The sequence below is a fragment of the Notamacropus eugenii genome, chromosome 6 (genome assembly GCF_028372415.1).
Source record: "Notamacropus eugenii isolate mMacEug1 chromosome 6, mMacEug1.pri_v2, whole genome shotgun sequence".
Taxonomy (NCBI): domain Eukaryota; kingdom Metazoa; phylum Chordata; class Mammalia; order Diprotodontia; family Macropodidae; genus Notamacropus; species Notamacropus eugenii.
In genome coordinates this window covers 35,571,722-35,585,607 of record NC_092877.1, presented here as the reverse complement: position 1 = coordinate 35,585,607, position 13,886 = coordinate 35,571,722, and the positions used below count along the sequence as shown (strand labels likewise).

Here is a 13,886-nt window from a genome sequence, read left to right as displayed (position 1 = left end):
CTTCTAGACTTTGGCCTTTGGTAGTCTTGCTCTTTGCACTTGTGAAGGGAACATCAAGGCTGAGCTCATTTCCTCCTGGGTCCTTTTGCTGCTTTCATGGGGTATTGAATGTTATGTTATTCTAGAATCTCAGAGACACATCAGGCTTTGGATCTCTAAGCTTCTGATGCTTCCAAACTCTTGTGATCGTTAAAAGTGGTCTGTTAAGAGCTGACATAACTAACTCCATTTTGTTCTATAGTTATCATCTTGCCTCAGTAATTACTGCAGGACCAGCTTGCAACATATTGATTTTCTTTACTATCTCCTTTATGCTTCTCATTGCTACCAAAAAAAAGCTTATATCATTCAACAGGAATATTTTCATAGACCAAGGAAAATCTGTTCCTCTTCTTTTTCTTGTCTCACAATTTACAAATGATTCTCTTTGACCTAATGTTTATGTTTAACAAGGACATACTTGTTTTTTAACTAGGGATGAGTATTCTCTTTCATTGTAACAAATACACCTTTCCTTTCTTCATGACCAATCTGCTTTGTAATAAGCATGTCTCCTTTATGCCTAGGATAAAGAATGATTACATGAATTACCAGCTGAATTATAAGAACCTCACATATCCATCAACTGCTGATAGAGTATATTTCGTTATGAATGAATAAACTGCAATTTTTCCTATCTGTCATGTTGGATTACTGGCAGTACTTAGCTAATGAATATAAAGAAAATTCATGCAACATTATTTAGGAAAAAATCTGATCACTGCCTTCATGATCTGAGTTCTACAGACAGATTCCCGCTCTGAGTTTGGGAATGCACCACACTCCTGTGAGCTTGCCCCTGGTTGGAAGTTCCAGTTAGACTGCTGCTATATTCAGCCACTGTCACATACCTGAAAACCTCTGCTGGTACAGAACAATAGAAATGTAGGTTTCCTTTTGTTCTGGCATTCCTACCCTGGTTATGACCCTGAAGGCTTCAGACTGTGATGGAGACTGGAAATGAGACACTGCTGTACTCTGGGGTCTGAACGACACAGCCACTATTTGCTTCTGAATTCACTCTTCATTCAACATACAGACTCAGGCCCAAGCTGCTATTCATCCCAAAACATTACCCTTAGGTGCAGGCTCCCCTGCCTCAGTCTGTTCTAGGTCTGTGACCTGAAACTGTGTAGTAAACGACAGAACTGCCAGCAGGGACCTGTTCCTGCATCCTGCAGAAAGCTGGAGTCCTCTTAAGGGGGGTCTGGGATCTCTAATTGTCCTGGTGTACAGCCTCGGCCTTCTGGAATGCCCCACATAGCATGCCTTTGGCCAGACTTCCCTCCCCAGGGTCCACAGACCTGTCTATCTTCTCTGACTAGAAAGCTGACACACTGTCATTTTTCTTTGAATTCCCAAATAGGGCATGGTATGTACATTTTCTTTGTGGAGGAGATGTTTGGAGGAGTTCAATAGTTCTTTCTGCCACTCTGTCATCTTGGCTCTGCCAGGTACTTTTTTAAGATTACTCTGTGAGAAATTCTTTCATTAAGATCCAATAACCAAGGGATTGAAATAAGAATGGACTACTAGCAGTCAAGGCTAGCATAGTTTTCGCTCATATTATGGTTAACAAATATGGTAAAGTTGCAAAAGGCTTTAATCAATTAAATGACAGTATGACATAGAAAGAAAAAGTGATAGAAGTACATGGTGTTTTATACTTGAGAATGAGAGAAAACAAGGACAAACTAGGCATGGGTTGGGATTAGGGCTGGAGATATGAGGAACCTTATGTATCATTTAGTCCAATTCTCTCCTTTTAGAGAAGAAAAAATAGATGTGAAGAGGGAAAATGACTTGGCCATGACAAGACAGAAAATTAATGGAAGAGCTGGGACTAGAATAGTAGTGTACTTTGATCGTGGCTTCTCCTGGTGAGGGAAAGAAATACATTCAGCCTGCATGGACTACACTGATCACTTACCTGTAGAATGAGGGTTTGGGGATTTGAAAAGCCCAACAACTCCTTTTCCATGGAATCCACCAGCTCGAAGTAGCAGGGTACTGGTTTTGGTGTTTTTCCAGCAGACAACAGGCAGGCGATTTTGTCGATAGCAGCGAGCCACTCTTGGTAAGCTACTGTCTTGGACAGCTTGAGGCACCACTAAAAGCCCTGGGTAGCTTCAGTTCCATAGTGAGGGAGGAAAAGAGGGAGGGAGAGGGAATCAGGGTGAGAGGGAAAAGGAGAGGGAGTGAGAATGGGAGAGGAGAGGGAAAGAAGGAAAGAGGAGCAAGAGGGAAAGGGAGGAAAAGATAGAAGGAGAAAGAAAACAGAGAGGGAGAGAGATAGACGGGGAGGGAGAGAGGGAGAGAGGGAGAGAGAGAGAGAGACAGAGACAGAGACAGAGAGAGAGAGACAGAGAGAGAGACAGAGAAAGAGAGAGAGAGAGAGAGAGAGAGAGAGAGAGAGAGAGAATATATATGAAATATATGAATATCAAAATGGTTGTTTAAAGCTCCAGAAAATCTTATTTTTAAGAGAGAATCACAATTTAAATGGTAACGTGCAATCTCTCGGAGGAGTATACTGGCTTGTCAACAATTTGCTCCCCTCATTTATTTCTAAGATGAATTTTGAAATGGAAGACTTTTTTTTTTAAACAGGTCACTTTCAATGACAATTGCGGCCACAAATTCTGTTTTTGGAGGACTCTGAAAGCAAAGCTGACTGGTGAAAAGTCTGCAGTTTGAACCTGTTTTTTCCCCTTGTACTGTGTTCTTAATTTAGCTCTGCTTTTCCTCAACTTGAAATAAAGATTGTAAAGATTAATAGTCTGGTGTCCGGTTTATGAGAATGACATGTCACAGTGCCAACAGCTCACTGAATCACTGAAAACAAAACAAAGACTTTAGCACCAGGATATATGATTGCATGAGATGGCTAAAGGATTAAAAATGAAAAACAAATCATTGCTGGTACAAGGACAATATGTTCAAATGTCAAAGTGTGTTTAAATATTTTATTAACACTGCATACTGATACTTATTTTAAAAACAGATTAACTAAAAATTGCAGGACACGATGCAGGGAGAACAGAAAAACAGATGAGCATCTTATTTTACAATTCAGTGAGTGTAAAAAGATGGGCAGGTTTCAAGGAATTTAATGTACTTCCTTCTATGAGTCAATTTAGAAACTTAACCCCAAAGAGATTTCACACCCACCACTATCCTCCTTTCTCTAGGCTGTGGGTGGCTCAGTTCTGATGTTGATGAGGAAGGCCCCTATATAGATACGCTGGTTAACTCCTTCAACAAAGGAAGATGCAAAACCATTTTCCAAGCTTCTAAGTTCATGTTTCTAAAGCATTTTGAAGGTACCATAGGTAGTCTTATTCTGGATTTCTAATATGGAGTAAAATCTCATTTACTCAAATTTAACTGTGGGAGAATCCACTTCCAAATTGTTTTAAAAACCCCAAATTATCAATAAAATCATATATTACATATAAACCAAAGGATCATGGACTTAAGAGCTGGAAGGGCTATTTAACCATGCCGCCTCCCTCATTTTGCAGATATGAAAATGAAGACCACATTGAATGACTTGCTCCAGGTCACAAAAGCAGATAAGTGACAGATCCAGGATCTGAATCCTGGCCCTTTGATTGCATGTCTAGGACTCTCTCCACTCTGTCACTCTCTAAACATTCTATTCCTTCAAGTCCAGGTCAAATGCCATCTCCTCCATGAAAGAGGATCTGCCCTATTTTCCTTCCCGGAAAGGAATGCCTTTTTCTACCGTTGGATCTTTGTTCTACTTTCATACAGTTATCATGTTCTAGTTTATATTAGAATCATTTGTATTTGTGCCTTATTCACTTAATCATACTTTCCATGAGGGAAAAGACCATATCTTTTTTATCTTTGTGTCTTTATACTGGCTGTGTGACTATGGTCAGGTCACTCAGTGTCTCACGTAACTTCTCAAGACTGGAAAAGAGAGCTCCTAAAACGCCACGACAGAGAAAATTTCCATTCTTGCAGCTCCCTAGCCAATTAAATTACAGGTCTGGAATAACAACAACAAAACAAACGATAAGAAAATTCGGCACACATAGTCCCTGAGGAGAGTTGAAGGAGGTGGGAACAGTAGTTTCAAACACTGGTTAGGACGCATGGTTAGGTTCAGATTTGGGCAGTTGTGTGGGCAGTGGGCTACAGCCAATTTGTTCCCCTTTTTCCATTAAGAAATTTCAACGGATCTTGCTTCTGCTTCGCTCTATGCTCTCTATGGAGTTTTTCATTCCCACCATTTTTCCCAAGTGGACTGTCCTATCTTCTACACTTCCTCATCAAGCAAAGAAATCTTTCTTTTCTCTTTTTAAATTTTAAACATTCTATTTTTTCTAATTACATCTAAAAACAATTTTTTAATATTTTCATTTAAAAATTTTCTGAGTTCCAAATTTCCCCCCTTCCTTCCTCCTTTCCTTTCTCATTGAGAAGGTAACTAATGTGACACAGATTATACATATGCAGTCATGCACACTGGGAAAGAAAACACAGGCCAAAGGAAAAAATAAAGTTCAAACAATAGTGCCCTTTGGTTTGTGTTCAGACTCTGTCAGTTCTTTCTCTGGAGGTGGACAGCACTTCAACTTAAGACCTTCCATACGGCCTTGGATCTTTGTGTTGCTGAGATCACTAGACAACGTGGCTGTTACTGTGTGTGATGCTCTCCTGGTTCTCATTCTTCACTTTGTCTAAGTTCATGTAAGTCTTTCTGGGTTTTTCTGAAAGTATCCTGCTCATCATTTCTTATAATGCAACAGTATTCCATTAAAACCACATACAGGTTGTTCAGCCATTCCCCAATGGCTGGGCATCCCCTCAAGTTCCAATTCTTTGCCACCACAAAAAGAGCTGCTATAAGAGTTTTTGTACATAAAGGAGCTTTTCTTCTTCTTTAAAAAAAATTTTTTTTTGGATACAGACCTAGTACTAGTATTACTAGGTAAAAGTATACTTAATTTTTTAGTGCTTTGGGCATAGTCCCAAATTGCTCTTCAGAATGGCTGGGTCAGTTCATAACTCTACCAACAGTGCATCCATGTCCAGTTCTCCCACACCCACTCCAACCTTTGTCCTTTCCCTTTTTTGTCATATTAGACAATCTGATAGGTGTCAGTAGTACCTCTGAGTTGGTTTAATTAGCCTTTTTTAATCAACAGTGATTTAAAGAACTTTTTCATATGACTATAGATAGCTTTGGTTTTTTTGTCTGAAAACTGCCTGTTCATATCCTTTGACCACTTATCAATCATGGAATGATTTGTATTCACATACATTTGATTCAATTCTTCATCTATCTGGGAAATGGGGCCTTTATCGGAGAAACCTGCTATAAAAATTTCCACCCAGTTTTCTACTTTCCTTCTAATCTTTGCTGCATTGGTTTTGTTCATGCAAAAACTTTTTAGTTTAATGTAATCAAAACCATACATTTTACATCCTGTAACAATTTTTGGTAATAAGTTCTTCCCTTATCTACAAATCTAACAGGAAAACTATTTGATGCTCCCCTAATCTGCCTGTAGTATCACTCTTTATGTCTAAATGACACACCCAGTCTGTCCTTTATCTTGATATAAGGTGTGAGATTTTGTCAAAAGCTTTTTCTGTATCATATGATTTTTGTCAGTTTTGTTATTGACATGGTCAATTATGCTGATAGTTTTCATAACATTGAACCAGTTTCACATTGCTGGCATAAATTCCACCTAGTCATAGTGTATGATCTTTGTGATACAGTTTTGATATCTCCTTGATAGTATTTTATAAAAAATTTTTGCATCACTATTCATTAGGGAAATAGGTTTATAGTTTTCATTCTCTTTTTGCTTTTTCTGGTATAGGTATCAGCAACATGTTTGTGTCATAAAAGAAATTTTGAAGGACTCTTCCTTTGTCTACTTTCTCAAATAGTTTATCTGATATTGGAATTAACTATTCTTTAAATGTCAGGTAGAATTCACTTACAAATAAATCTATTTGCTCCTGGCAATTTTTTCTTAGGGAGCTCAGTGATGGCTTGTTCATTTTCTTTTCTAAGATTGGTTATTTAAGTATTCTATTTCCTTTTCTGTTAATCTGAGTAGTTTATATTTTTGTAAATATTCATCCATTTCACTTAGATTGCCAGATTTATTGGCATATAATTGGGCAAAACAGTTCCTAATAATTGCTTTAAATTCCTCTTCACTGGTGATGAATTCATCCTTTTCATTTTTGATATGGGTAATTTGGTTTTCTCCTTTTTTAAAATCAAATTAACCAATGATTTATGTATTTTATTATTTTCTCCCATAAAACCAGTTCCTAGTTTTATATATTAGTTCAATGGTTTTCTTACTTTCAATTTTGTTAATCTCCTTTGATTTTCAGGATTTCCAATTGGGTGTTTAATTAGGGATTTAAAATTTGTTTTCTTTTTGTTTTGTAACTGACTGCCCAATTCATTGCTCTGCGCTTTCTCCATTTCATTGATGTAAGCATTTAGAGATATAAATTTCCTTCTAAATACTGCTATGGTTGCATCCCACAAATTGTGTTATTTTGTCTCATTATTATCACTCTCCTTGATGAAATTATTGTTTCTATGATTTGTTCTTTGACCCACTCATTCTTTAGAATTAGACTATTTAGTTTCCAATTAATCTATCTTTCTATGGCCCTTTATTGAATGTTATTTCTATTATATTATGATTTGAAAAGGATGTACTTAACATTTCTGCTTTTCTGCAAATGGCTGTAAGATTTTCATGCCCTAATACATGTTCGATTTTTGTGCAGGTGCCATGTATCACTGAGGAAAAGCTATATTCCTTTATACATCCATTCTGTTTTTTCCAGTGAGCTATCATATCTAACTTTTAAAAAAATCCTATTCATTTCTTTAACTTCTTTCTTGTTTATTTTGTAGTTAGATTTATCTAGTTTTGAGAGGAGAAAGTTGAGGTCCCTCACTTGTATAATTTTACTATTTACTCCTCCTACAACTCATCTACCTTTTCCTTTAAGAATTTGGATGCTATAAGTAGAGCCCATATTAGATTGCATGCCATCTTGGGGAGGGAGGAGGAAAGGTAGGAGGAGAAAATTTGAAACTCAAAATCTTTGTGGAAGTGAATGTTGAAAACTAAAAATAAATGATTTAATTAAAAAAAAAAACAAAACAAAACAGGAGCAGAACCAAGAGAACATTGTACACAGTAACAGCCACAATGCATGATGACTGACTTTGATAGACTCAGCTCTTCTCAGCAATGCAAGGAATTAAAACAACTCCAAAAGACTCATGATGCAAAATGTCATCCACATCCAGAAAGAAATATGGAGTCTGAATGCAGATCAAACATACTATTTGCTCTTTTTGTTTTGTTTTTTCTTTCTCATGGTTCCTCTTATTTGTTCTAATTTTTCTATACAACCATAACTAATGTGAAAACATGCTTAATAAGAATGTATATGTAGAGCCTATACTGGATTGCATGCTGTCTTGGGGAGGGGAGGGGAGAAGAAAGAGAAGCAGAGAAAATTTAAAACTTATGGAAGTGAATGTTGAAAACTAAAAATAAATAAATTAATTTATAAAAAAAATAATTTGGATGCTATACCATTTGGTGCATACACATATGTTTAGCACTGATACTACTTCATTGTCTATGGTACCTTTCAGTAGTCTCTTTGCTTAACTCTTAATTAGATCTTATTTTGTTTTTGCTTTGTCTGAGATCATGATTGCTATTTTTAACTTAGCTAAAGCATAGTAGATTTTGCTTTGGGCCCTTATTTTTAAATCTGTGTGTGTCTCTCTGCTTCGGGTGTGCTTCCTATAAACTACATGCTGTTAGATTCTGTCTGTTACTCCACTTCAAGCAGCCTGGTCTAATCACTCATTAAATTCACTTCTAATGGACACAGTATTAGAAGTGATTGCAATAGCAATAAGATAAGAAAAAGAAATTGAGAGATTATCAATTAAAAAACCCCCAAATTACTATTTTTTGCAGATGATATGATGGTGTAGTTAAAGAAGTCTAAAGAGTTAACCAAAATTAACTGAAACAATTAATAAATTATGCAAACTTAACAGAAGAGAAAATAAATCCATGACTCATTAGCATTTCTTTGTAATGTCAATAAAACCCAGCAAGAAGAGAAAGAGAAATTCCTTTAAAATCACCACAGAATGTATAAAATACATGTGAGTCTAGCTTCAAGACACACGCTAGAACTATATAAATAAAACTACAACCTCGTTACAGAAATATAAGTCTCAATAATGGGGAAAATACTAATAGCTCACAGGTAGGATAAAAATACTACCTCAGCTAATTTACTTATTCAATGCTGTATCAATCAAACTACCAAAGGATTGCTTTATAGAGCTAGAAAAAATCATAACAAAATTCATACATGGAGGGAAAAAAAAGGTTGAGAACCTCATTAGAAATAATGAAAAGAAAATGGAACAAAGAAGACCAGTAATTATTGAAAAAATTTGGGATAGATTAGGTATCTAACACACAGAAAAAAAATGTTTCTAATACCCTACGGTAGTATTTGATAAATACAAGGACCTCAGCTACTATGATAAAGACTCAATATTTGACAAAATCTGCTGGAAAAATTGGATAGCATTATGGAAGAAATTAGATTTAGATCAACCCCTAATGCTTCCTACAAGATTAAGTTCTAAATAGCTAGTGCACCTACACATAAAAAAAGATCACATCCTAAACAAATTAGACAAATACAGAAAAAAATTACCTAGAAGATCTGTGGGTTGGTGAAAAGTTTATGATTATATGAGAAATGGAGAAGAACACAAAAGATGAAATGGAGAATTTTGATTATATAAAATATAAATTGTTTTGCACAAACATATATAATAAAGCTAAGATTTAAGGGAAGCAACTAACTGGGAGAAAATTTTAGCAGCAAATTGCTTGGATAAAGGTTTCATTTCCAAGATACATAAGGAACTGATTCAAATTTATAGGAATGTAGGGCAATGATGTCAAACACAAACAGAAACCAATCCCTGCAACCTTGAATTAACATTATCTATGTTGTATCATATTTTTATTTATTTAAACATTTTCCAAGGAGTATAACACTTCTGGTCTAAGGTTCTTAGGGGAAGAAACCCAGGTGATCTACAGCAATATGACAAAAATGCTCCAGATCACTATTAATTAAAGAACTGTAAGTTAAAACTCTTCTGAGATTCCACCTAACACTCATCAGGTTAGCAAAGGTAACATAAAAAGAAAATGATAAATGTTGGAGGAGCTATAGGAAAACAGACACACTGATCACACTGTTGTTGGACCCGTGAATGAGTGTGTATATTAGAAATGAATTCCATTAGAAAGACATGATGGATTTAGGGTACAGAATTTACATGTATATATGTACACGTGTTTCTGTTTACATACACATTCACACTAAATTGTTTTCCAGTGAAATATGAAGCAAGATTCTCAGCTGAGAAAGTAGAAGGAAGGAGATGCATGGGAAGCTTTGGGGAATGATGAAACGGTTTGGAAAAACCACTGTAGTGAATGGGACAGTGAGCTTAAAGGGAGGTGTAGAAGGACTGCATTGAAGCAGTGAGGGCCCAGGTAAAGTTATGCAATATCAATTTGTAGTGGACTCAACGAGCACAGTTTCATGACTCTTCAACTTCATTTATCAGCATGAGAAAAGGTAGCAGATGGTGTAGATAATCTAAGTGTGGGGCTTGGCAGGGCTACATGATAAGAGGGAAAAAGACTCAAGGAGACAGTGCAGAGCCAAGACTAAGAAGGAAGAAGAATGCAGGCAGGGCAGGGACCTGAGGGGTGGAGAGGCTGGAGGATATGTGGAAAATGAAGAACAGGATTTGGGGTTTTAAGGCAGAGAGAGAAGTGGAATGACAATAGAAAATGAATTCCAGAGTTCATGAACGCTGACGTAGAACGCTTGTGAGTGATGGCTCTCTCTGTCTGAGGCTCCGAGCCACCCTCCATGAGACATTAAATGTACTCTAATAAAAGCTTGGCTAACTGCTGCTCCATTTGATCCTCTTGTGAAACTGCTATTAAGGACTGAAACTGACAGCTCTCAGAGGTAAAACCTCAGTCTGACTCTTGGCTACTTCTATGAAGGGCTCCCTGATCTGCCCACAATAGCAGCCCTTTAGAAACATGAAGAACGCTAACACTTCCGTCTCTTGTCTTCTCCTCTTCAGGTTAAACCACCTGGTCCTTTCCTCCCTGGCCTGGTCACCAAGCTCCTTGTTAAAGCTGTTCCTAAAATGTGGTGCCCCGTGCTGAAGAGACAGAGCAGAGTACAGGGAGACTGTGTCAGTCCAGAGCCTGAGTCCATTCTGATTATCTCTCATACATATTCTCTCTCTCCCCCTCCCTCTCTGTCTCTGTCTCACTCTCTTCCCTTGTGCATCTCCTCTACCCCCATCAACTGCCTCTCAGAGGCCAAGATTTCATTACTTTTTCTGACTTCCATTTTGCAATGTTGACTCAATGAGTTTGCAATTCACTAAAAAATAACATTGTTTCTGTCATTGCTAGGTATGACTCACTCATTTAAAAAATTGATTTTTTTGGTCCAAAATGTAAAATTTATCTCTAGTAAATTTCATATCTAGTCCACATTATAGTCTGTTGAGAGCTTTTAAAATCTAGACTGTCATACAAAATGTTAGTTATCTCACTCATGATACTGATATCCAAGTCATTGATAAAAATGTAAATCACACTGGGCCAAGGCCAGATGCTGGGGCCACTTCACTCTAAAAATGTCTCCAATTTCAAAGAAAGCCATTAAAGATTACTCTTTTACTCTGGGCATTCACTCAACCACCCCTGAACCCACTTACATATGCTACTGTTGAGCCACCATCTTTTCATCTTGTCTACAGAGCATAGCAATCTTGTTACCTGTTTTGCTGAAATCAAGGCAGACTATGCCTAAAGCTTTCCTTTGACCTACCAGTCTAATACCAAAATGAAAGTACATAAATAAAATAATATGCTGTGTTGTCAGACAAGGAAGAAATGACACTGGGATTGGGGGTGAGGGAAATAGGTCCTGATGAAATTAAATTCAGCAATAAAATGCAGCCCTAGATGGCTATAAAACTTCTGTGCCTATTACATAGTTCAAATTGTGTCTAATACAAACATTTGATTTTGCATCAAGACCTCAAAGAGCACTAGCTAACTATTTCTAAGTTTCAAAGTTATTTTTTGGAAATTGAATTATTATGTGAAAAAGGACATATGTGACCAGAAGAGAGGAATTAACATTAATTTATGAGTATGAACTCATGGAGAACAAAGAAAAACATCTGTAGTGAGAAAGTCTGTGATAATAGATATATGTTTGTACATGTCTCTATATTTATATATACATAATTAATTCCAATAAAATTTATCTTTCATAAATGACTTTAAAGATCAAAAATCTATGGAAACAATATAGAAATTAAATTACATGTAATATATAATATTACTGTAAGAAAAAAGTACAGGTTGTATGGCATACAGAAATGCTACATAGATAGATAGATAGATAGATAGATAGATAGATAGATAGATAGATAGATAGATTGTGTGTGTGTGTGTGTGTATCTATACGTCAGCCTTTATTGTTCTTCCTTATCTAGCAAAATGCTGCCTCTTCAGGTCTTGGATCAGTCCTAGGTTCTTCTGCTAAGTTTGCCCTATGACCTTGAGTCAGAGTGATCTCCCTCCCACCTGCCAAAAGAAAAATTCTGGAAGGAAATAAATTGTGAAGGAAATATCTGACCAAAAGTAATATAATGAAGAAAAAAGCAAAATTAGGGAGCAAAAAGACTCTTTGCCTGGATGTGAAATTTATGCAGCAAGAACAGACGTTGTGAAGGAGTGACAGGACCCTGCTTTTCTCATGATGGGGAAACCTTTTTTGGACTTTCTGAGTGAACATCACACTTGTGTGCATGAGAACATACTGAGAAGGCTAAGGGAAGGGAGAACATGAAGACACAAGTGCACTCACCTGCGGCAGAGAGAATACATCCGGTTTGAAGCAGTGATCCTAAAATACTCAGTTTTCGAGCGGGAAGAATTGCCACTTATGGTTCCCAGACCTAAACGCTGATAGTCTCGAAAACAGGCACGTTCCACTAACTGTTCCATTGTTGATTTTTCAGAAGCCTTCAAGGTTGCACTTGTGGGTAGTTCATTGTCATCTGAAACTTGGATAACAAAAACACGTTTACAAGAAAGGAGAAAGCTAGAACAAATAGCACTTAAAAACTTCTGGGAGACACTTTCATTTATTATGGAGGAGTTTAATTCACAAGGGAATTAAAGATTGTCAGAATATCACACATAAATATCCAGGTAGTATTTTTTTTCTTGCTGCTGTAACTCTTTATAGAAAATCATCATATTCAGACATATCTACAAGATGTATTTTCTTTCAGGAATGATGGGGGATGTTCAGGAAAATTAATGCCAAGAGCTAATTTTATTACCATTTTACCTATATTCTCAGTGCCATTAAACAAATGCTTGTTATTTAAAAGTAGTTCCAACTTGGCTTGATATCCAAGCTCTTCTATTTTCGTTAGGTTTGTTTATGAAGGACAGGCAGGTTGTGATGGGATGTGAGGCTGAAAATAATATATCAGAGTCTCACACTGGTGACCTTCAACTCCAGCAAAATTGCTGTACAAACTCAGTCCTGACATCCTTTGGATGGTAAACTGATTTCACTACTCAAGGATATAAACTTCGGTCTTTCAATTCCAAACCCAGGGCTCACAAACCAATTTCTAATGTTACTAAGGGAAAACACTGAGCCAAAGAATATGACTATGTCAGAAGTGGCCCAAAGTGAACCCGATTCATGTAAACCTGGAGCTGAGACTCTGGGCTAGGGGTTACAAATCCAAGTTATTGTTATTGCTGCTTTGCCATTTTGCTAATCATTTGATTTTAGAATCCTCCCAGGAAGAACATAGCAGAATATTTATAATGGAAGCTGGGTCTACTTTCATTTGGGAGTACTGAAAATTCTATGCCTGTAGACTTTCTGTGGAAGGATAATTCTTTTTTTTCAAGGACAGTATTCATTGAAAGCAATGATCTACTGAACTGATAATTTAAAGAGATGTCATAGTGAAGTCTAGATTCAGCCCATCAAAGCTGGAAGGGTCCTTAAAAATCCATCTTATCCCACATCTGAGAGAGACAGTAACATGGTTTCAAACAGGGGAAGACACTTGCTCAAGGTCCCATGGCAAGTTAGCCTAGATGGGTCTAGAACCCTAATTTCCTGATACTCAGGGTTCTAACATGTTTTAAACTAGGGTAGTTACTCCAGCCATTTCACTCAATATATAAAAAGATAAAATTTTTCAATAAGAAAGATTGTATGTAATGATTTATTGTTTATGTATATCTACCACCAGTGCAGTCCACAGAAACTAAGGAGATGAGATGTTTATTTTTTTCCCCTGTTTTTCTTGAATTAATGAAATTTAAGAGTCTTAGTTGCCTCATCTGTAAAATAAAGTAACTAAAGATGGTTTCTACCTCCTCTACCCTTCAATCCTGGTCTATTTCCAACAGCTGAATGCTCTTCACCTGCCTATCTGGAAGGGCTCCTCCAGTGGTGGGTTTCAGAAGCATGTCTTTGTGGTTTCATTGATTTTGGAAGCATGAGTAGGAGAGGAAGGAGTTACCAGTTGAATTTTTGGTTGTAACTTTTTGCCTGTTTTCCTCATCTACTGTTCCCAGATAGACTTTGTTTAAAATACGCCACTGCTTTCTATTCTGCTC

The 13,886-nt window shown here is 36.8% G+C and overlaps 1 protein-coding gene across 12 annotated transcripts in view; it reads right to left on the bottom strand.

Annotated features, from left to right (window-relative positions):
* The window catches only part of SBF2 (SET binding factor 2), a 500,875-nt gene that overhangs the window by 74,227 nt on the left and 412,762 nt on the right, over nt 1–13,886 (bottom strand). For 11 of the 12 annotated variants that reach the window (XM_072619459.1, XM_072619460.1, XM_072619461.1 and 8 more), the window contains 2 exons: nt 12,097–12,295; nt 1,970–2,166 (listed from right to left, as the gene is read on the bottom strand). In XM_072619459.1, coding sequence (XP_072475560.1) covers nt 1,970–2,166; nt 12,097–12,295 — 396 coding nt within the window. The remainder of the gene's footprint in view (nt 1–1,969; nt 2,167–12,096; nt 12,296–13,886) is intronic. The other variant, XM_072619457.1, reaches the window with a different exon arrangement.